Source organism: Xiphias gladius, chromosome 19, assembly GCF_016859285.1.
Source record: "Xiphias gladius isolate SHS-SW01 ecotype Sanya breed wild chromosome 19, ASM1685928v1, whole genome shotgun sequence".
Taxonomy (NCBI): Eukaryota; Metazoa; Chordata; class Actinopteri; order Istiophoriformes; family Xiphiidae; genus Xiphias; species Xiphias gladius.
Genome location: NC_053418.1, coordinates 4,977,141 through 5,002,044, shown reverse-complemented (window position 1 = coordinate 5,002,044; position 24,904 = coordinate 4,977,141). Strand labels below are relative to the sequence as shown.

Genomic DNA, 24,904 nt, shown 5'->3' with positions numbered 1-24,904 from the left:
ACTTCTCTTTTCTACACAGCAGTTTTAGTAAAAATCAAACAAGATGTAACTTGGTCATTAGTGAGCTTCAGAGGTGCTGGTAGGTGGACTCTGTTACTTTTCGACAGGGCCAGGCTAGCTGGTTCCATCTGTTCCCAGTCTCTATGCTAAGCTAAACTCAGAGTCGAACAGTCAAGCTAATAGTCCCCTGACTCCAGCCTCACAGATACGAAGTGCGGTATTGACCTTGTCATGTAACTCTGAGCAAGAAAAAAAATGAGTGTATTTCCTCAACTACAACTACCACTAGTCCTTGAACACCACACAGTGCAGCTATACCCCACCCAAAAAAAAAGAAAAAGGTGGCTGTAAAAGTAGCAGTACGCTTCTGGACGGTGCGAGCAACCGAACGAATCAACCAACGTGACCAATGCCGCTACTACTTCCCCTCTTTCCACTCTGGTTGTCGTCATTTAAGGGAAAGCCCTCATCATTTTTGCTGTATTAACACAGATTTGGTACAACGGCTGCAGCTCCTCTCCAAAGTAGCAGTCTGAGAAGAGCCAAACAGTATAGAGATGTTCTGGGAGGAACAGCGGTGCCGTAGCCTGTACCTCACTGGAGCGGCGCGGCCGGTGCGCCTGAGCAGTGGAAGTGGATGTTCTGCCACTTGCTGTCTCTGCGGTGCCAGACGCGAGTCTCCTCCGACTGGTTGGAGCGCGGCCGGCCCTGGCTGTCGACAAACTGAGTCAGGCGGATGTAGGCGATGCAGGCAGCGTCCTCGCCGATCAGGTGGACGTGGGGGTTCAGGATGGTGGTGTGAATGGGCTTGCTGTTCTTGGCCAAAACTGAAAAGATGGCGAGGATGATGTCAGGAGAGCCAACGAGCAAGACGACACAAGACAACAACGATGACGGGGCTACTTCTCTACTACTATTGCTGTTGTCCATTTTAATACAGTCCACGTGTAAACGAAAGCGTGTACCGTTATAACAAGGAAAGTGTGTAAAGCGCTGCAGTCACATACACTGGCACTCCACAGTGAAACAAATACTAGCTGAGGATGAGTTTAATAAATTATTTAATGTCATGGTTATATGATATAACCGTATGTTATATGGTTATATGATGGTATATGTGACACAAATCCTTTCAGTCTTAGTGGATGTGGGAGCTGCTGGGGAATATCTTCCGCCATTGTTGGTGAGTCTAGCTTTTCTAAGGACTGAGCAACAGTTAAATTTCCCTGCTTCCCGTGAAAACTTTTCCTGATGTGGTCTACTTTTGTGATCTGCAACTAGCAATAGGGCAAATCAATAAAAAAACGAGATCAGGAAATAAACAAAATTTAAAAAAAATGCAAGTTGACTGCAACAGTTTGAAATCAGAAGTGATTTTAAAATAGGACAACAAATATCAATAAATCTATTAATCTCACGGTTCTCAAAGTAAAATCTGTGGAAATCCATCCCCTCCACCAGGTTGCCCAGCGCCTCCGGCTCAAACGAAGTCAGTCCAGGGTCGCAGATCTTACTGAAGAGGAAGGATCGGGACATGTTAATCGCGCCAAACGTTACCTTTAAATGATGTATTTGAACACAAGCCCAAAAAGACACCGCACACAAAAATCGCAGACTCACGCATATGCCTCAAAGTCTCCATTGTTGATCGCCTCTATCAGCTGCTCGGTGATCTTGATAATTTCTTGCTTGCGCGCTGCAGAGAACAGTGGCAACAGAAGTTAATCAGAGTCATTGGCCCGGTAGTTTTTTTAAAATCACTTTAGGTTATTAACGCAACAACACCTATGCTCAGGCGAAGGCAGTTAAGACACCGATGTACAGACATACTTACTGAGAATAACGTAACTGTTGAAAAAGTGATACAAAAAAAAATTTCCAACTTTGTGTTCACATTTTATGTGAGTTGGAAAAACAGGCTTTCATGGTGAAATTACGAGGAACACATGCAGCAAAAACAAATACTCGTTAACAAACATCTGTGAAGCCTGGACGGTTTGTGTGGGTAGACGTTCCTCACACGCCTCAAACAAATAAAGCGTCTACACCTACAGCAGAGAGCTCGCTCATCATGTGACCCTGAGCAACTGTCAAACCCGCTGTAACATGAGCACACGAGAGGCATCCCCTTATATCACTGCAAACAGCGTCACCTATGTATTCAACGACAGCCCAACTAGTCAGAAGCAGCCAAACGATGCATTAATCCCTCCTCAGTCAGCAGAGCACGGGGGCAGGTTTTTTCAATGCTCGGAGGCAGTGAGCGCTCACATCCAGATAGTTCGGTGTCCAACGTAGCCGACAAAAGAGCAGTTTAACACAATGAGCTTTACTCGACGAACGCCCGTTTGCCCCAAGCAGGACACTGACCGTCAGGCCTTCACTGAAATCCTGAGATGTCATTAGATTAAGCCCCTGATTGGCTGCCATGCATAGGGTCGGCGCGGGTCGTGCTCGGTACTCACTCTGGGAGGAGGACAGGGAGGGGCTCAAGGGGGAGTGAGGGGGAGGCTGGGAAATAGTGTGTGCAGGTGGCGGGATGGGCCTGGCGCTATGTACCGGCGCCGGTGCAGCCTCACTCTCGGGTGCAGCGGCCGCCGACACCCTGCGAACGCTGCTTACCAGGTCGGTGAGCCGAGACACTGATCGCCGTCCAGACAGGATGGATGGGTGGTGGTGGTGGTGGTGGTGGAAGGCAAGAGCAGATTAGAAACAGTGAGGAGGGAAACATAAGAGAGGATGAAGAGAAATAAAGCAATCCCTTCAGGGATTTGTAAATTCGTGCCGACGATAACTGCAAATGTAATCAATTCTGGCGGTATAGCATCATTCTGCAAAATCAACTCTGCATCTGTAACATGGCCAATCATCACATCTTATCAGTCAAGATGGTTTCATCAACTATGCATCAACATAGTTTAGCTGCGTTTGTGCGACATACGCGAGCAGAGCAGCGTCACAAAAGGAGACGGAGGAAGATTCAGCGCGCAAGCAGTCGGGATTTTATACGGGAGTTTGGGAAGAAGTTAATCACACTTTGCTTTTCACGACGACACCTGAGCCTTTCATTTGCGTACGGTTATTACAAAGACTCCAAGTCTACTTCAAATATGAGGTACATGATTTAAATTAAACTATGCAGTTAGTCATTATCACAGAATTATAAAGATATTCAATTTGACTCATGTTATTTGGGCTGTGCCGTGCCGATAATTCATCTTACGGTGTATTTTATGATAACTGGAATTTAAAGCAGTGGATTAATACACATGTGGTACAGCCTCCGGTATTTACGGTGTACGCGTGACCGACTCAAAATAGACTATGGTGCCCATGTTCTTCGGGATTAAAGGAACGTGCCCCCCAGTGCAACAACGTAGCTCATTGTTGTGTTTTTTAAATCCTTTTGGGACAAAAATGGAGCCCTACAGCGCAGAAGAATCAACACCGTCGGGCTTCGGCGGCACAGATGATACTCAAGTAAGATCGGTTCGAAGTTGGTTTTGCTCTTTTCATCAGATTTCTGGACAATAACAAAAAAAACTGGAGGTGGTTTTTAACATTTTCATATCGCTTTAGTGCCACTTTAGTAACATTCTTCCCTTGACTTAACAAGTTTTGTCCGTAAGAAAAATTTAAAAACAAAAATCTTTTATTTTTAAAAGATGCAGAAATAACACGTGCAGCCAGAAACCATTTATCGTTATGAATAAGAGTGATCAATGTAGAGTAACAGTTTTACTCCTTTTCCTTCCTTTCCCAAAATGACACATGAGAGACAGGATCCGTTCATCTTTTCATGCATCAACCAAACAGGGAAGGAGAGATGCCAATTCATGTTCTCTCTCACGGCCACTTTTTTCTCTTCCGCTGGCTGCCTACTGTACGCTCCCCGTCGCTGCTCTCTTCTACTTACTCTGCATGGGGACAACAGGGGTATGTGGAGGGGAGGGGGCGGAGAGGGCGGCGGTAGGCGGAGTGCTGGATCTCGGTTCCCCGTCGGATGTGGGCCCCGAGCCCCTGCGCACCGGGCCCAGCAGGTCAGCAAACTTTGCGGCGGCTGAGTTTGGGAGGGAGGGAAGGGAGGAGCATGGGAAACAGCGCACTTAGAGCTTGGAAGGCTGACCGCATCGCTGTGGTCGTTCAGATGAACAAACTGTGTCTTGGAGAGTGACAAAAGGTGAGATTCATCACACGTAAACGGCAGTGAAGTCTCATTTACTGCTACGCCGTAGTACCGGATGTATCGTTAGAGAGCTGCAAGACAAAGCCCGACTCAGACGAAGTCAGTGAGGGGGGGACGTAAACATTCATGCTTAGAAGTCTCAAAAAACACAACGTTAAGACACAGACTGTCGGCAGTATTGCCTTGCTATTCCACACATGTCCACGAGAGGGAGACAACAAGTTATTCTAAACCCACGTGGCGTGGGCGGAACAGGATGGGAGGATGGGACACTGGAGGAGTAGAAATACTACGAAACATCTCCGTGTTTTTAAGAGGGGATTGATTTTGACTATGTATGTTGTTATCAGATGTTTCAGACTGTCTGATAGTAAGAGCTAGGCGCTGATTAAAACCTCACTCTGCGCCAGGGTGCCTTAGGGTTTTAGTCGTGCTGAATGGCAACAGATAGTATGCTTTCGATATATGCAGGGACTCCGGGTGGAACACACACAGGGAGGGATCAAGTGAGGGGGAATTGCTAGTAGAGGGTACGAATATGCGCGTGTTACGGGCTGCATTTGGCGGGCCATGCTGACTTACAGTACACGGCAGCTGAGGAGCCCTGAGAGCTATCGGGCTGAGAGCTCGTGCTGGACTGCGCCTTAAGTGAGCTGTTGTCTACGCTCTTCCCTGATAGCACGCAGACACACACAGATACACAGAATGAGAACAAACACACACGTGTATGCAAAGAGAGATGACAACCAGTCGCACAGATTACACACAAAAATACAACAGAAATGTCACAGCGAGTCTGACGGTGACGGTGGGGGGAGCTACATGCAAGATGATAAACACCGTCAACCTTTTTCTGTTCCTTGCTCTGAGAAATTACAGCTACTTTTCACTGACAGTCCTCTGACACCAGATCTCATTTGGGGAGGGGGGGGCATTTTCCTCATTATCCCAGTTAATGGCTCCATTTCAGTGGGATTTACAACTGTGGCTGCTGCCGCATGTGAGGTTTTACTGAGACTTTAATGGGAGTCTTCCAGCGAGCCGAGGATGGATGATGACAACGGTGATGGCCATGGTAATGAGAGAGAGCTGGATGTTACTCATTACGGCTCGTCTGTTTTATCAGCTGGCACAGAGGGAGAACGAAGCACAGGAACACTCACTGACAAACAGAGGGAAAGAGAGTGTCCCTGCAGATATAGAAGAAATGGATGGCACGAGACCGGCTTTAGAAAACAGGAAGAGAAAAAACAAGGAGCTTCCTGCCACGATGCCGCATAAATAGAGGTATGACTGCACCCTCTTCAACGCGATCAAATGAACTTCACAGGCCAACGTGCAAGCTACCTTCACCGTTTCCATCAATAAATGCCGATTTCCCTACTCTCAGGGGAGAAGCAAAGCGCCGACTACGGAAAAACCAAACACTATCAACCGGAAATCCAGGGAAAACAGACGTCACGGTGCGGCCCCCACTGTGCGACTGACACGTGACCCCTCGGGAGCGCAGTGTGGGAACATCCCGGCAGTTCGCATTTAATTCTACAGACGTCACAAAAAGAAGAGCAGGATTAGCAATTTAACAGCAAGCAACCCCTATAACTTATAACGGATGTAAAACAATTATCGCCCATACAGATTAGATTAATGAGTCACAACAAGCAGCCCCTCAGAAAACTGTCTGTAATATATTCTCCACTATAAAAATACTGAGAGTAACAGAACAGATATGTGTTCAGATGCTCCCAAAGCCAAGCACAAGTGTTGGGTTACAAACCAGCTGTCGAGCATTCACTGACCTGACGAGATCCTACAAAGGCCAGCATGACAGAAACTGCTCCAACCAACAGTCCCCTTCCTCCCGCACTCACCTGGCTCGTGTGGTTTTTCTTTGGCGCTAACCGTGCTATCTGCCGGTTCGTATTCTTACGCGTCTAGAAACTGCTGTGCGAGACTAACACTATCCAAGGGTGGCGCTAGCAGAGCGGTGTGTCCTCAACACCTCCCCGGGTAGTCCGACTCCGTTTCCTGCCACCAGGGCTAAATTTAGACACCACCCCCTCTAGCCCTGACCCCCCCCCGTACCAAGGTGCCCTTGCCCTCTCCATTCCCGTCTGAGGGGTTGGGTGGTGGGGCTCCAATTTGGGACCCTGGCTCCATTTTGGGACCTCGGAAGGGAAGAAAATGGGTAGGGGGAGGATACCTTTCATTGTGCCTCCAGGGGCATTACAGTAGGGTACAGTTATGATAGAGTCAATTCATTTGAAACAAAGCAACAGGGTGAACTTTCATAGATCTGATATTTTACGATATTTTCAGACAGAAGGTACGTTAGCTGGGAAAGACGTGGAATTACATATTTTACAGGCTAAGGCTCAGTGTACAAATATATGGACATATTAGCTGCAACGACCCCGACTACTGTAATAAATGACTTCAGAATGGTGTTGCTTTATCAATGGCATGGGCTTTCATGATCAGTTAGTCCACAGGAATGTCTTCATATCATTTCAAAAGAGGAAAATCAACAGTTTTACTGGAGTCGCACCTGAGGCTTCATTAGCTTGCTGCCTAACAGCAAGCTAATGAAGCCAAAGGTCAAAAGTCTGAAGCGCTAAAGGTAGTTAACAGCAAAGTAGCTGATGATGCTTTTCTCTTTTCCTTGGATCGAGGTACCTCTCCCATTTTACCAGTCAATAATTCTCTGTGTCTCGCTATTACAGGAGAACACCTGATGCCACTTGAGGGGGAAGGTGATCAAATACGTTTATCCCTGACACTGTGATTAGGTGGATGGGCTTTGTACTTTAAAGACACATCTTTACTTTGCTGTCACATATTTACTGAAGTTGTTCAAATTAAAACAGTTAAAACTGTTAAAACAGTGAAGATCATGTTTACCATCCGTAAGCATCGGACCCATGAACACTGCGGTCAATAAGAGAGGTCCTTGGGTACTACTTGACGTGTAGCACCCTTTCTAGCACTGGTTAATTTCCTTACAGACCTACGTGATGGCTCTGCCATAACTGTTAGGGGAATTGATGACGTAGCAGCAGAGCCTCTATAGGGAGGAGGAGGAGGAGGAGATGGAAACGCACGTTTTGTTCCGTATGCTTGGCACAAAAATGATACATTGATGACCCGGTTTAGACGCATTGTACTCAGCCCGGTCGCAGGGAACAGGGGTGTTTGAGTGTGCTGGCATAGATAAGCAGATCCAGAACCCATGCATTCACTCACACACACACACACACACACACACACACACACACACACACACACACACACACACACACACACACACACACTCACACACACACAGTGGCCGAAAAAGGGCCTGACACAAAAGCAGTTTTTGAAGTTATTAGCTGATATATATTTCACAATTCGAGCAACAGGCAATGTATACACACCCACACGAAACAACTACACGACTCCGCAAGCTGACACCCCGTACTGGCATGTTGGTTTTTCAGAGGTGTGTGTTTCTCAGTATCAGGACTTCAGCCAAACGCCAGCACTTTCGAGATAGGCAAACCACAACAGGCTTACAAGGCCCTTTACATTTTAAACCCCCCCCAGTCGCCTCTCAGCAACACAGACACACACTAAAACGCACAAACATCTCACCAGCAGAAGAAAGCAACACAGCCAGGATCCCTGAGGGGTCAGTAAGAGGTCAGCTATCGACCGGTTCACTGCCTGGTGACTAAATTAAGAGTCACATTTACACCATCCATACCACACCCGACGCGTACGTATAACTCTTACTTTCAAAATAACATTCCCTATTCATTTAGCATGCGCTGCTGTGATTCCTTCGTCGGGTGTGTACGGCAAACGGCCAGATCTCCTCTGCTTTCTGGTTTAGTGTGCTATCCGCCGATTGTCATACACTTGTTTTTTAAGGCTTGCATCTTTTCAAATTATTTTAATTACTTGTCTGCCTCATGTGATATTTATGATCATGACAGGAGCCTCATGGTGAAGTTCTGCAGTTACAGAAATAGTTCACTGGCTGCAGCAAAAAAACCCCAAAACAAACAATTACGTCTACACAGGGGAAATGTCAAGTGCCGATCCAAAATTTGTCAGGATTCCACAGGTATTCTGGCCTTTTGTTTGCAGGAAACCCTTCAGTACATCAAAATCTGACCTGTTCTTTTGTTGTTGGTTTTTTTTTTTGCAGTCTTACCTTTCACATCTTCATCCTCCACAGTGGTGTTGCTGCTGTCCGACGACTCCTGCGGATCAGAGGGTAGACAGTCAGTTTGGGTTGGAACAAAATAGCGCACACTTTTTTTGCCGAATACACACGAAGACGCACATCACAGGAGTGGTACGGACACCTGATTTACACAGTCAGAACACAGGCCAGCAGGGGGCGTATTCCTATGTTGCCATGTAAAGTCCTCACTCAAACTAAAGCTGAGAGGACCAAATGTGTCAAGACCGGTTAATGTGGATTTAATCCATAAGCAGATGCCAAACAAGGACGAAGTTAGTTAGTCACAATCATCCAGCCTTTGCAAATATAAAGTCACACCATGCCACCTAACTCATCAACCTAGTAGCCCCGTGTGGCGCCTTATCGACAGTCATTCCCTGTTTTGACTTTTTTACCCTTGGCCTGAAACCTCTTTTAGTTCTACTCCAGGCAAAGCGCCCCTCTGCGTCATCCCCAGTGTGTGCACGCGTGTGTTTTCTTCGCAGCACACCATGTGGACAAATGACGTCTGCCCTCCACAGGGTGCTCCTGTCTCTTGCTGAAATGGACAGAAAACTCAATGGGACGTGCTCAATCCGTCTATTTCAACAACAGACACAGGCAGAATGGATTCCCGCAGGGCAAGTAGTTGTCATCTTAAAGGAGGTGCAGTCTATCCATCTACCGGTGTATCTGCCTGGCTGTCTTTCTCTGCACCAGAGGAGAAGTTGCTTTCCAATTAGCAGATTAAATGGGCCTAAATTCCCCTGCACGTAGAGGAGAGTTGAGAGACTCGGTGACCTCATTAGATGTGCACAAGTGCACGAGCGGCGTCACGAGCACAAAAGTGGTTTCACGGCCTTTTGAAGAGCGGCTGATGACCCGAGGAGAGGAAGAAGGACTGAAGAGAAAAAAGTGAGCAACTGTGGCAAGCGTCCTCAAATAATAGAAATACCATTAAACGTGTGATTACACCTGCAGTTTGTTTTCCCTGGCCTGAAGTTTTCTTTGTGAGATTTTACATCTTATTCATTTTGTGCCATCATACCACATTACAGGCAGGAGAGGGCTTGTAAAATGTTAGCTACATAATTATGATGCACTTGCTTGTGCACTTTGCGGTAATTCACCCTCTCGGGTGTACTGAAGGGTATATTGAGGCAGTTGTATCATTTCATCTTGACTCTAGGTTTGCCCTCTGCTCATTTTGCCATGCGTCTGGATGGCCAAGCTTCATTGGCCGATGGCATATGTTCAGATTTGTTTACTTGTACCCATAAAAGGTCATGTTGTTTCTCGTACAAAGTCGACATTATGTGCTCCCGAAGTTCAAAATGGATCATTCTCACCTGTCCAGTTGGACTGAACTAAGCAGGTAGCTGCTCTGGAGGACAAGTAAGCTGTTTTAAACCAGCCTGGTGTGAAAACATACCCCGACCCGAAGCAGTGTTCTTCCCAAATTCCTCCGCTGCCTTCCCATGTAGCCGTTTTTTGTGGGCTGCAATTCAAAGCCATACACTTCTCTCTGAGGCATGACCCAAAATTCAATGCAAAGGTCACTCTGCGGTGACGCACAACCTGGACTTGGCTTTGGAACAAAGTTTTGTTACGGTTCCCCTTTTGCCGTACGCATCATCGACTTGAGCAAACACACACACCCAAACACCCACACACAATAAATGCCTGGTCAAACCTCTGAGGAAAACCGTATTGCAAAGTCATGCTCAACTTCCAAACACATACGGATACACACACGTTCACACTAACTGTGTCAACTACATTTAAGAGGAGAATAAAAGAATAAAAAAACATTATCTTATAACTACATCAGAGCTCTCTTACAACTGCAAACTAAAAATTCTACAACTGGGTAAAAGAGCTTGCTTGTGCATATGTTTAACAAAAAATTCATTATATTTTTTTATTATTATAAAATGCTCATTATGCTGCACAAAAATGCAGAACAAAGGCAAGGCCAGGAAGAAGCATGTGATTCGATGGTACTGGGTGTTGTAATATTTTTATGGGAAAGTACTTAGGGAAGCTTTTACTGAATGCTGATGTGAGCAAAATGTTAATTTTGGTTAAAATTCTGGTTTATTTGCTCAACTTGTACTTTTATACGATTGACGAGTGGAATGTGTGGGTTTCAAGTACTCCCCCCCCCCCACACACACCCCCACCCCAGGTCACATGAACACACAAGTTTGCTCAGTGGGGCACTGGTTAAAAAGGTAGAAAACTTTTGTTATCGCTTGCACCCCCCGTTCACTTCATAATGTAGTTTATCTGAGCAGTTTAATCTCTAGCAAACATACACACAGACATACGCACATATGCATTAGCAAACCAATGCCATGGTGCGCTCACACAGACCCAGGATGAAAAGAAGGATCAAAGGGCGGGAGAAGATGAGGAAGAGGAGGAAAAATATAGAGAAGGATCAAGAGCAGGTTAGGACTGGGGAAGGACTGGGGAAATGATGTATACCTTTGTTCGGTCCACTGGATTATGGATGACGGTTGTCTGAGGTTCCTGGAGGAAGAGGAGGAGGAGAGATGGAGGAACACGGAATGACCGAGAGAAAGGAGAGAAAAGGGGCAGAGAGGGGTGGGAAGGAAAGAGAAAAGATTTTGACACAAAAGTCGACAGAGATGGACAGAGTGCAAAAAACGAGGAAGGAAGAGTGCGATGAATGTTGGATGAAGAGAAAATGCTTGTTAAGGTCGGCAGGAAAGAGAGGGAAGAATCCTCTGAAGCGATAGAGTGGGTGGATGAGCTGAAAACTGTAATTTGGAGTCAGTTCTGTTCTCTGCGCATGCAGAGAGCAGCGCGCACACACACACACACACACACACACACACACACACACACACACACACACACACACACACACACACACACACACACACACAGTCCTCACACACACACACACACACACACAAACACACACAAACACACACACACACACACATACAGTCCTCACACACAGATGATACAGTAAGTACACAGCCTAAGGAAAGAGAGTTGCACTAAAAAGTGTGACTTTTTTAACCTTAACCCATCCAGGGCTTTGCACCGCCTTGCTGTGCATGCATAATTCTAAAATGCTTCCATTGCCCTGCAAATCCAAATATGTACTGAATCAAGAGAACTGTAATATGAAAGGGACAAACAAATGAGGGGAAAATCAGCCAGCTCATACAATATAAATACTCTGACATAGATAAACACCAAACTCAACATCTTATAAAGGCACTGGCACCCAGCAAAAGCCCCACAAGAGGAAAATGGGGCGTTCTGCTCCTTCCTATTTGTCTCAACAGAAAAGGCGAGCACTGCCCGGCAGATACTGGCATCATTTCAGGGCCCCTTTCTAAAAGAAATGTTGCCTGTCAGGACTGTGTGCATAGAACTGGCTCAGTCACTCCTCGAGATTAGCCGTTTAAAAAAACCTTCTGGCTGCTAAAACTCAGCCGTCACTTCCACTTAGGGCACAGTAAGTTACAGAGAAGAGCTGTTTTCCCTCTCGCATCTTATATTACAGATCTGCAATCAAATATCTTTTTGCCATTTCTGCTATGACTATGTTACGTTTTTGATCACACGTAGTGGCGCCTTTCAAACACTGGTACTTTTGCTTTGTGGCCCACAGTGTTGCCTTCTTGCCACCCAGTGCGGCACGCGCCGATTGTTGATGGTTCAGGATGGAGGCAGATGTATTTTTTCTCCCTTTTCTGCAGCTCTCCACAGTCTCTCCTGGAAACTTTCGCTTGACGTACAGTAAATCAGAATCCTCCACAACCCCCACCCCCCCTTTTCTTTGCAGCCCTCTCCTCCCCGGCAGGAAGTGATACCTCTTTGATAACCAATCATCAGCTGTCTCCCTGGTGATGATGGCGGTGTTGTCAGGGCAACCGTCGCCCGGGGCAACAGGCACCGGTGGCAACTTGGGAGATGATGATGAGTGAGGACAGAGTACCTGGGGTTTGCAGATCAGAGGGAAGGGGGCCAACGCTGGTGGCGTCATGGCCTCAGATGGGGGAAGGGTTTGACCGTTGCACATCACTGCTGACCTTACATCCACACTGCTGCTGTTCCAGGGATGTTCCAGTAGCACTGCTAAGTTGAACGATTTCGTTAAGATGGTCTTTTATGCGATGTATATGGCCACAACCCCTTAATGTATATTTAAATACACGTGTAACATTTAACATTCCCATCACCCAACCGAACTGATTCCCGGTCAGGAAATTAAGGTCAAGCAAGTAAAGGCATGGCCGCGCAGCTCTGTACTGGAGGAGTTAATGTACCAAATGGCTAAACAGTAACAAGCTCAAGTCCCTAGCAACAGCGTGGAGAAAACAGCCGCCCTCCCACTCCCTTTTCCCTTCAAGGATCAGAAAAAAAAAAAAAAGCTTCTTCTGCTCCATGGTTGTGCCCGCACTTCCATGCACACGCTCAAGCACGTAAATGGAAACTCCCCATCAAATGCTTCTGATAGTATGTCTGCACGTGTGCTGAATGGAGCGCTGCTAAAGCTAACGCCACACGCATGCACACACAAAAAAAAAAACAGAGACACAAAAGGACAAGTGTGAGCATGTCTATCGTGAAAATCCACTCATGTGGCTGCGCACCATTGGCGTGTATGGCAGCGCGCTTGTGATTTTGCCTTTTCTCGTGCTTGAAGCAGGGGCCGTGGGTTCCCCTCGGTTAGCGACTCACTGATCAACAGCTTACTTTAAAACCTATTACCGTTGGGTGCAAACGTCTGGGCAGTTTGAAAATCTTTGGGGAAGATCTTTAACGTGCTGTGCATCCAAGACAGCCTAAAAATATCTCTGAACTTGTGGTGATCTGAGTGGAAATTCCTAAATCAAGAATATTCAGACTCTTAGCTGGCAAACTACAAAGGCGTTTGCAAGCTGTGATATCTAAGTACTATGTTTACTGAGATAGTAAACTAAGTGGTACTAAGTACTATCTTAGTATGGTACTCAACCTTTTGAACATGACACAATTTTTTTTTTTCTATTTTTTGTGTTCATCAAATAAAAAAAGTAACAGAGCATTTACATTTGAAGAAAAGGCTCATTCTAATGTCCATTTTGCTGCGGCAGTTGCACTTAATGCTTTTCACTTCAAAGATCAATAAAACATGTAATTGTCCCGGGGGAGCCGAAACGTTGGCACCGAACTGTGCATATTATCATTACATGCTTAGATGCACCTTTGTATAGTCAGTGTGACAACGCTATATTTAGTGTGCAGGAGTGCCAAGGAGCAGACCCTAACTTGCCCAAGTCCTCAGCTGTGTCTCGACGTCTAAGTTGGTGAGATCATTACTCATTACTGTGGCATCTAGGACTCGGTTGCCAGTGATTTATGATCGAGCGCGTCTACTGGCCTGATTATATAAATGGCACAATATAATGTGATATTCTGGCTTAACTGCCCAGTAGAAAAAGTGTCAGAAACATTATGCTCTCACAACCTTGCAAATACTGCTCGCTAATGGAGTATAGCTGCAATGATTTGATTTCATGAAACTTTATCTTCACATTTGAGTTCAGAATCAGGAAACAAGCATGAACTTCTTCTTTTTTTTGTCGTTTTAGTTATCAACTTCAAAATGATTACAAAAAAGGCTATACAGTGACCCAGACTGGACATTAACCCTTCAATTACATTTTTGGAACCTTACACAAATTTGTTTAGTTTATAAAGGAACCATAATGGCATCAGAAAACTGAAACCAACCCAAGGCATTGAACTGTTCATCTAAATTTGACGGAGAGCAGCCCAGGGTAGCTCTGGCAGGCAGTGTGGCAAAGAGAAAAGAGCACATGCTATGAAACTGTCACCTCCTGTAGCGCTTCACCCTGAATGATTAGCAGAGCATGCAACGCTGTAGATAAGTCATGAGTCATGAAAACCACAGCGAGGAGGCAGATCTTTACTTTTTTTTTTTTAACCAAAGGTGGAAATCTCTAAGTGATTGATGATGATGGCAGTGAACCCTACGCAGCAATGTTTTTGCCAAAAATGTTGATAGGAGGCACTTTTCGGATAGAAAATTGGGTCATTACAATAACATGAGGTGTGGTGTGTAGTCTAGTTAAAAGATATGTTTGTTAAAATGTCACTGATGTCTAATGGCTACAGTTATCCTTTGATGTCTGTAGAGGAATGTACCTGATTTAAATGTTTGCAGTTTGAAATTATGTGCTGAGTTCAAGGATCATTCAAGTGCTTTCACAGGTTTATCCTACCCTCACATGGTAATGCATTTCCAAGTAGGGACTACAGTACTGACATGGACCAGTGGAAATCTAAGAAAATCTAAAGAAAACATCCAAAATGGTCAGTATTACTGTTAAAACCTACATATTTGTTCATGTAAAAAATAATAACAAAGGTGTGTTGTTGGTTGATCTTATTTTAACAAATTCATAAAGGATAGTTGCTGCAAACAAGTGGAAATACTGAAAATGATGCATCTGTTCCCATGTCAACAACTTCCACAGCGATAAATGTAAATGGCACGTCATACATCCCGTCCAAACAGATCAAGAAGAGAAGCGCTCCGTGGACACAAATAACTTGGAAAAGTCCTGATGCTAAGTAAAATTCCCGCTCACGCTTCTGGACTATCCTCCCACCTGTGAATCCTCACAGACTCCCTCTGCAAAAGTGGTTTGTGACCACGTGTCAGGAGCCCAAGAGCATGCATGTTTTTCATTCCAGCCAATGAGACGATATCACTGATTCTCACACCATCAACAGAGGAGGAGGAATTCATCTCTGAAATCAGCCGTGGCGCTATTTGGCTGGACGGCCAATCTGCAGACCTTTGGACTCTGATGCTCACGCGGCGGGGACCCGCTATACGGAGGCATAAATAGGAAGGAGGGGATAAATCGCACTGACAGCCCCGGCAGGAATTGGCTGCCTGTTCCTGTCTGGCAATCTTTCACCGACACAGAAAATGACACGGCACCACAATATCAACCCCGGTGCAAGTCACATAGCATCCCCACCTGCCATGGGGAAATGTTTCCTAACACCGCCTGCTGGTTTAAGACCCTCCCGACCGCTGTGGCAATCGCAGAGGCTAGGCAAAGGTCAACCATCATAGAAAAAGACAGACAGAGAGGAAAACCAGACAAAGGTGAAGAAATAGGGGAGTGGGGTAGGGTGAAAGTAGGGGGTGGGGGCGAACGGACACACACACACACACACACACACACACACACACACACACACACACACACACACACACACACACACACACAGGTGAAGGCAGGGTAGGAGGTAAATACCAGAGCAGGTGAAGGGACGTTTCCTTTGGGGCTGGTGACTATGCTGTTTTTGGTGCTGTTTGTCTGGGGCTGTGCAGGAAAGGAGAAGAAAGGGAGGAGACACAACAAAAGTGTTAACCACAGCAAGAGGTGGGTTTGTGAGTGTGTGTGTGTGTGTGTGTGTGTGTGTGTGTGTGTGTGTGTGTGTGTGTGTGTGTGTGTGTGTGTGTGTGTGTGTGTGTGTGTGTGTGTGTGTGTTTGCTTGTGTGTAAGTTTGCGTTTTGGCTCGCTCCTGTCCTTGTGAAAACCAATTCTGAGCTTTTCACCTTGATCTTTGTGAAATGACATCTTGGTTCAAGGGGCTAGTTTATGATTAGGACTCAACACAATTTGAGAGGAGGTTTAGTTCAGGTTTATGATGGTGAGATTTTGACAGATCTGTCTCTGAAAATTCTCCCACCATCCCAACACAATGAAAGTTAATGGAGTTTTTAAGATAAACAGGCAGTGCTGTGCAAAGGTTTTTAGGCACTGAGAGTAAAGTGAGGATGCTTGAAAACTGCACCAACTCTGCTCGGCACGCTTGCGCACAGTTTTTCCAAAGGTGCTTGGCAGGTGGGTTGTTCCGAGCATGCTGCAGAATCACTTCGGGACCCGTCGGTCGCCTCCCCGATTTACACAGTACCGTAAATGTGTCTGAGTGTGGAGCCCAGCAGATGGCAGGCAGCGGCGGCATCAGCAGCGACGAAAGGGTTACCTAAAACGGCCATTCACAAAACCGACCCGTAAAAGTGCGGTGACACTGTGTGTTGACACCATGTTGTCGCCGGTGACTTCCGCTGCTTTGCAACTGTGCTGTTGGGCCGTCATGAATCACCTTTATAAGCCTCTATCAAATGGTCCTTTGAAGACCACACATCAAAGAGCAGTCGGTTCTTTATAGCGCTTAGCTCAATCATAATTATATTTGCATCCAATCTACATTACATTATTTGTAATCCTGCTTTGAAAAATATTCCCTTGAAACTGAGTCTTGGGTGTGGAGGTGAGTGACCAAAGCGACCCACTCCAAGTAGTCAGCTACCATTACATAAATCTTAATCATGTATCGCCGTTACATCTAAGCCGTTTCTACTAGTCGTCGATAGAGGTATAATTAGAAAAGTCACGGATTAATTAATGCCCCACTAAGCCGTCATTGTGCATGGCGTGAAAAGGGGGGGGGGGGGGGGGGGGATCTGGCAAAGAGGTGAGAGAATTTCAGCTAGCTTTGATGGTAATAAAGTTTTACAAGTGCAGGGTTTATGCAGGGTTCACAAAGTTACATTTAAGACACTTAAATACAAATTAGAATGTAATTTAATACTTGTTTCACAATCACAAGTTTCAAAATGATGAAACATACAAATAAAAACCAGCTGGGATGATAAGGCTTAGAATTATTTATTTAAGTGAAATGCGAAATAAATGTAAATAAATTTACATCTTATTTTTTTTCATCACTTGCTGCAAAATTCCTAATAATATAATTGAGGCAGCAACTAATGATAATTTTAATCACTGATGATTATTCTTTTTTGATAAACTGATTAACTGTTCAGTCCATGGAACATCAAAAAAAATGCTCCTCACAACTTTGCAGACGTGAAAAGTTCACGTCTTCAGAAGTTTTGCTTCGTCCGACAAACTGTTCAAAACCCCAAGATATTTATTTTGCTCTGATATAAGACGAAGAAAAGTAGCAAATCATTACATCTGAGAGTAGAGTGTAGAGAATAGTTTAAACAGTCCTGCTTGAAAATTTACTGAAACGATGAATCGACTGTCAAAATAGTTGATTCAATAATCGACTCATCGATTAATCAACTAATCCTTTCAGCTCTAATGTAATTAATTAATCATTATTAATAGTGGTTCGATAATTGTCCAGCCCAGTGGTGTTGGTGTGACTTGGAAGATGGAAAGGAAGTCGAGTAGGGTGTGCGCGTATGTGTGTGTGTGCGCGTGTGTGTGTGTGTGTGGTGTGTGTGTGTGTGTGTGTGTGGTGTGTATGTTACCCATAATATGAACTCTCTAAGCCACTGGGCTTACTCAAGAGAGGAGAGGAGAGGAGAGGAGAGGAGAGGAGAGGAGAGGAGAGGAGGGAGCTTATATGTCAGCACATATAAGTGCAAAGACATAACACAATGCATACACACACAAAACAGCCATGAAAATAAAAGCTGGTGCAAGCTGACAATAAACTGACATACAGACATTTCACTCACACGCATACGGCGCACTCACAAACACACCTGCGCCCAAACAAACACCCAAACTAACGCACACATTAAAACCCACCGAAGTCCTCGTCAGCCATCACTCCGCTGCCTCTGCGGAAAGGCAGTTACAGGAAATGTATTCCTCATCAAAGCAACGATTAGCTGCTGAGCTGTCTCAGTCAAAGCTTGTTTGCAGTATCAACCCGCGTTTAAGAAATTGGCGTGATGACGGCAGTCCTGACCAAAGGTTCGCAAGTGGTTGGAGACAACTGTCGACTTCCGAAGCCAAACGTCAAAAACATTCGCCACCTTGAAAGCGGGACCGTGGCGGTGTAACTGAGGTTGACACAACAGAGGTCGTATGATGAGAAGCGCTGACACATCTTCACAATTCGCACACATTTAATGATACCACGAACGAAGACGGAGAAAGCAGGTAAAAGTATGCGCAGGTGGTTTCCCAGGTGGGCAGAGAAATCAGTGCACGGGGAGAACAGAGGAGGAGGAGGTGTAAAAAGAGATGGTGGGTGCGCAGAAAAAAGGGCCGTGCCAGGTCGGAGGGGAGAGAAGGTTCCTCAGGGCAGAAGAGAGGAAAACAAGTTAGGGGGTCAAATTCCCTTCCAATCCACTTAGCTGAATTAAAGAAAAGGTATTGCTGTTTGGTTTATTATCCTTATGCAAATCACTGCTTCATTTAAAATTTTTACAATTCTTATCCAGGAGCAACGATGCTCCCACCTGCCTGTATTTCTACTCCTACTGTTTGTCAGTTTTGTGTCTTGTAAGGCCAAAGAGCCCCGGGTCAGAACGACAAGCACACGCACCGACTCTATTCTAAAAGTGTGCCCCTGACAGATCTGGAGCAGCATCCCTGGAGTAACTCTGACGAAAAAAAAAAAAAAAATCCTGCTTCCATTACACTTTCAGAATAATGTGTCAGAGTTAGTCTTACGGCAGTGCACTTTGCAAAGGGCCAACACCGGGACCTATGCCTGGCACCTTCCGTCAGTGAAGCAGGTCTTTCGGTATACCGCATGATGTCATTTTCCTTTCGTTCCTCGAAGTTCATGTTAAATACTCAGTTCCTCCTCCGTGGCTGCAATTCCAAACGAAGCGCTGCTGCCGTGGCCAACGTGAAAACCTCATCGCTTCTCGTGCACCAGAGCATTACTCCCAGGAAGTGCCCGCTTGACACCAGACTGCTCTTTTGATAAAAATGATTCATGATTAGAGCACCACAGCCTAATACTTTAGTGAAGGGAAGGAGGCTTGACTCCACCTGGGAAGTGGGGTAAAGGCGGGGAAAGGTGGATAAAAGAAATAGGTGGAGAGAGGGAGCAAAAAGAAAAGAGAAAAAAAAAAGGAGTGACTGGGTAAATGCATAAATAGCATGCTCACCATGTACTGGACAGTAGAGCTGGACTTGCGTTTCTGTCCTCAGGCCATTGATGGATGGATGGATTCATTGATGGACGGACAGATGGACGGATGGTAGAAGAAGGGGTGGGGTGGGGGTTGGAATGACCATTAACAACAAGTTAATGCACTGATACAAAGAATAAAAGACAACTTGAAAGCAGGATCAGACCTTTCCAGACAGTTTGGAAAAGGCAGCGTTTAACTCACAGAAATAAGATATCGAAGTGTTTCTGCGAAAGCAGGGGAGGTGCAAGCAGGCGGAAAAGGATCAGTGGTCTGAGTGGAAGTCATCAGGAAGAAGGGCACAAGAGTGACAAACAGACCACAGAATCGGAGTCGCGCGGACTGCAAAACTGCGACCCGCTGTCAACAGATTCAGAGCATGTAGGGCAACGAAGAGCAAGAGGGAGGCACAACAGAAGAGCAAGACAAGGAAATTTATTCTGTTCGAATACGAAAGCACTCCCCCAGAACTCATTTTAATTTTAAAATCACGACTCAATATTTGTTCATTCCAAGACCAGAAACACACTGAACCCTCATCTGCCCTCGCTGTTGCATTTTACATCCTTATGAATTCAGGCCAAATCTGTGGGACTGTTTCTCTGCAGTTTATCTAATCGTAATATCGACGTGTAAGAATCCAACATGTGATACATTTTTCAAAAACTCAAAGAATAGTCACAGCGTGTGTTTTCAATGTAACACCGAATGAAATGCTGAATGGTGGGGCTTTCGTGGGCAGTGGTTGGTAGCGGGCGAGGCTGAGGTCGGTGTGTAGTTAGGGCCAGAGAGAGATGGCCTGCTTGCACCAAGCAGGTGCTGCAGCTGAAAAACGTCAGGTGTCATTACGTATTAATGAACCAGCGGGAGAAGAAGAAGGAGGAGGAGGAGAGGCCGAGGAGAGGAGGTCAGGGTCGTCAAGAGAACGAAAGGGCACTTGGAGGGAAGAAAAAGAGGAGAAACAGGAGAAGAGGGAGGGAAGGAGTAAAGTAGGGACGGCAGCAAATGAAGGAGACGCCTTTAGAAATGGTTTGGGGCGAGTGTGTGGGGAGCCTGTTGCTAGGCGATGAGTGCACCGCAGTGGAAGTAAGCGTCTATTTCTGTCATCTGAGTTTCCAGGGTCCAGACTGGCAGCTATTCCTGGAACCCGAGTCACATTCCCTGCTGAACTGACTGAGCACACGCACACGCACACGCACACGCACACGCACACGCAGGCACTACTGCACACGCACATGAGCCAACCACGCATGCGGACACCCACACTTACGCACACTCCATGTGCAGGCATGACAACACCCCCATTTGCGCTTTCATTCTCTTTTCAAACCGACAAACAAATGGGATGTATTCACACGCACGCGCACGCACACATATATAGACACCCACACACACACTTACAGAAATAAAACACCTGTATGTCAACGTGCATGTGCGCAAAGCTCTACCTAACATAATGTACAATGCTGAGAAGCAAACACGTTCATTTGCGTGCACACTATGTCCTGCACTTTGTCGCACGCTATCATGCACGCACACTGTACACATAGACGCATTCATGGAAGCTGTGTGTGGGAAGTGTTACTGTAATGTGGTTATGCACGAGCGTGGGATGGTGAAAGATCTTCATTAAAGGATGAACAGGAATGGTGGGTTAAAGACCAGATGGGGTGAGCGGGAAAAGGAAGCACTGAAAGAGGAGGAAGAGACAGAAACGGAGGGATGAGAGGGAGAGGAACTGATGAAAAACGAATGGGGAAGGCTGACAGATGGTTACATTTAATAATGGAGATGGAGAGGTGGCGATAAGCTGAATAATGCCAAATCAAAATAAAGGGTGCTTTCTGAGGGATGTGCTGCATGAGGCTTGTGCACTGCCAAGCGACGTGCAGGCTGATACATACACATACACACAAAAAAAAAAAAACATACAAAAGCCCATGTACACAGACACGTGTCCACAGAAGTGTACCCAGAGTAGGGCTGTGGCTTTTAACAAAAATAATCTATGAATATCTACTTTAAACACCCAAAATGGTGTGCCATATTTAACTGAAAAATCCAGCAGCCCCAATACAGATGCACGCTATCGGAAAACAAAACCCCCATCTTCGCTTATATTACAATAAATAACACATCCAATGAGATCATGACATACACGACATGTGACACGTTGCTAATGAGAAACAAACACATTCAAACTGTTAAGGGAGCTACAGTAGGCAAAAGTGAGATTAGCCGGAGAGAGGCAAACAGTGACGCCGAGAAAAACAGCAGAGAGGATGAAGAGACGGGGTCAAGGAAGTCCAGAAGAGAGAGGAGGAAGACTGAAGAGTGTGAAGACCCTCACCTTGACGTCTGCCTTTTTGTTGAGCAGGGTCTTAGCTGCTGCAATGACAAGCACAGGCAAAAAAATACCCAGTCAGAGGTGAAAATGAGCAGAAACAAAAAAAAGTACAGCAACAATCACGCACTTAGTGATGCTCAGTATCTGCTACTTTAACCCGCATTAAAGCCTTCAGAGATTACGTTCATTTGACTTTGTGAAATACTGTTTGTCATTGACCCCTGTAGTAAAATCCTTTTTTTTTTTTTTTTTTCACAAAATAGTAGCTGTGGTACCCTTATCCTGAGAGAGAAAGGTCACCTTAGCACCTTCCTGACAAAGTGTTTAAACTGTATTTTACAATTGCAGCACTGCAACCTTGCCGGCTGGGCAACCGCGCCACCTCCAGAAGTCCCTAGTTACCATGAGTGGGTGCGAGTAATGGATCTATCAGTCACACACTGCAACCCGCTGATCCAATTTCCTCACAAAAGCAGCATGTGCTTCCAGTTAAGTTGTACTTTGATTAGTCTGACAAAATTGGATTTATTATTAAACCTGCGTGAGTCTTTTGTTCAGCTGCTTTAACGGACACGATCGTGAAGCTGTGTCTAACTGAGTTGCCATTTCCAGTCTTTAAAATCAACTGTTTCCCCCCCTGCCAGCAAACAATACAGAACAAAGCTCATTATCCAATCACACGGTCTGTAAAGTAATTGAAAATCACTGGCCCCACTAGATAAGTGCATTAGAGTGATGTACGGCCTTTTATAGATCTAATAAGGTACAACCTAGGTCTCAAGGTGTTCAGTGCTAAAGACCAAAGCTTGGATGGCCAGGTGAACTGGGAATTATTCCAGCGTTGCCTCACAACCCATTACGCATCACCATATTGTTTCCCCAGGTCTGTCGTAAGAGTAGCTACACGGTCCAAGAGCTTCAGGGTTAGAGCCTGATGCTTCGTCGCCGAAAATAAAAATGTACTCCAGCTCACTTTTTCACATCGATTCTGGAGCCACGGTCCCCCCGTGGCCACGAGGAAGCCGAACCAAAGATGGCTGCCTCGCACGGCAGCCGTCTAAACCCAACAATAAGCCCTGCTTTACAGACCTCTGTGGGGGCCTTAAGGAGGATTAGTCTTCAGTCTGCTCTCTAATGAAGGGTAATGAGGAAAGGGGGCGAGGGAGGTGGGTAGGAGAGGAAGAACGATACCGTAGACACAGTCCTCTGATGAGTGTAATACCCATAATCCCTTACAACAGTGGAAGCTGCGTGCAGACAACAGAAGACGGTCCGCAGGGCATTTACCATGACTGCACTGCAGAAGCACGGATACCAAGGTGGTCCGATTGCATTAGATAGATACATGTTCACCCAGAGGGGGCCCAAAAATAAGAGCCAGACTCTCTGTGATGTTGGTGTCAGCGGAGGCTGCGGGTGTAGACAGAGGATTAGCACTAACAAGCCACCAGACGCTGACGCGATCGGACCAGCAGATGAGTGTATTTTTACCGCTTAAAAGTTGATACCAAAAACGCACTCTCAGACTGTTTGGGATTATACAGCTCCGACCATCGACACACTCATACGGGAAAGGACTTCAGGCATACAAAAAAAGTTTAGTTTTACATTTCCCATTTTGGCGGATTATCCGTTCGGCTATTATTTTACATCTCCAACAGAAATGCTCTTTTGATTTCTCTGTGGCTGTGTCCCTGCGACTCTGACAACCTTTTCCTCTATTAAAGCAAGAAAACGAGTCTTTTCTTTTGAAAGCCAAAGTGAGCACATGTCCCAGTTAACTCTGGACAGATGCCTGATTCTCAAGCATTTCCTGTTCCAATAAATGCAGTGTATTGTTAAATTTGATTATTTGACTTGGAAAGTTTAAAAAAAGAGATTTCTGTGATTGACGGACAGGGGAGATTAGTGATCCGTATGGGAAGCCATCTCCCTGTTTCACCGAAGAAAAGAAGAGCTAGGGGCCTGTCAAAGACGAGACAAATGAAAGATGGTTCTTCAGGTATAATTTTCCACAGCCTTTATACTCACAAGAGGACAAGTCTTGTTCTGCACCGATGGCCTCATATTTTTCCCCTGATATATTATAATTGCAGGTAACTACTCAATACTGTTTCCAAATGAGAAGGGTGTTAACAAAAAAGGATTTCAAAGATTTTTAAAAATTATATATAGGTCTGTATTTTTAGTGGTAGACCGGAGAGCCTACATTAGTATAGATGTCAATGTTATAGAGTGTTACTGAAAGCACTGTTTTACATCAAGGGCCGACGAGCATATTAGATTATCTAACGTCATTTGAAGACAAGCTATCTGAGAATATTCCTACATTATGACTGAACAACAGTACACTGTCTGTTCTATAGTAGTTCGGCCACATTATAGAGAATAAACTAGCAAAAATAATTTGCGAAAAGCAGCGCCTATCACCTGCCAGCTCAAGTCCCAGACTCCTCATCTCCCTCTCTTACTTACCCATAGATGTAATCCTTACTGGGACTTTTTAAGGGGCTGAGTGCAATTTCAAATCTAATCAGATCCAATCACATCAGCAGCCAGCCACATTACATAAAACGCAATTTCTGATGGTCTGGGATTTTTTTTTTTTTCCTTTCTTTCTCTCTCCCTCTTTCCTCCCTCTCTGAACATGAGACATACTGTAGCTCCTCTCTGAATTTCTCACTTCCGTTTCCAAACGTGTTCCGAGCCAGATAGCGTTGGATTTTGAACAGAAGCCTGAATTCCATGAGAATCTCCGTTGGTTAGTGATTTCTTAGGGGGAACGGAGGTCCCATCAAAACGAGGACAGTTCAAAGCCTAGCAGAAGCCTGGCCCAGTCCTTTTTAATGAAAAAAAGTTAAAACAAAATCCTTACAAGACGACTTTTTAAGAGATAATTATCAAGACAGGCCGAGAAAAGGGAGATACATGTAGAATACATTACTGGCACCTTTTTTCCTAGCTTTCTTTTTTAATTTTCTGCCTCAGTGAAAGACGGAGCGAGAGGAAGTGATAAAGAAGCACTACATAATCTGGAGGGATGTGAGAGTGGCATGAACGTGCGTGGTTTATTGTTCTGCTGTTCTTCCTCAGTCTCCTTCCAAAGGCTGGTTGTTACTGAGGAGAAGAAATGGGGTCAGAATTGTGTCAAGTTCACTCTCTCATATTCTCTGA

At 45.4% G+C, this 24,904-nt stretch overlaps 1 protein-coding gene across 18 annotated transcripts in view; it reads right to left on the bottom strand.

The window, feature by feature from the left end:
* Positions 1-24,904, bottom strand: part of camk2b1 (calcium/calmodulin-dependent protein kinase (CaM kinase) II beta 1) — a 76,256-nt gene that overhangs the window by 5,777 nt on the left and 45,575 nt on the right. For 2 of the 18 annotated variants that reach the window (XM_040155782.1, XM_040155800.1), the window contains 9 exons: positions 21,734-21,771; positions 19,360-19,392; positions 15,722-15,790; positions 10,887-10,931; positions 8,385-8,433; positions 4,769-4,858; positions 1,621-1,696; positions 1,419-1,513; positions 594-827 (listed from right to left, as the gene is read on the bottom strand). In XM_040155782.1, the coding sequence (XP_040011716.1) occupies positions 595-827; positions 1,419-1,513; positions 1,621-1,696; positions 4,769-4,858; positions 8,385-8,433; positions 10,887-10,931; positions 15,722-15,790; positions 19,360-19,392; positions 21,734-21,771 (728 nt within the window). In that variant the 3' untranslated portion in view covers position 594. Of the gene's footprint in view, positions 1-593; positions 828-1,418; positions 1,514-1,620; positions 1,697-2,559; positions 2,643-3,916; positions 4,061-4,768; positions 4,859-8,384; positions 8,434-10,886; positions 10,932-15,721; positions 15,791-19,359; positions 19,393-21,733; positions 21,772-24,904 lie in introns of those variants that run through there. The other 16 variants (XM_040155793.1, XM_040155797.1, XM_040155783.1 and 13 more) reach the window with 16 other exon arrangements.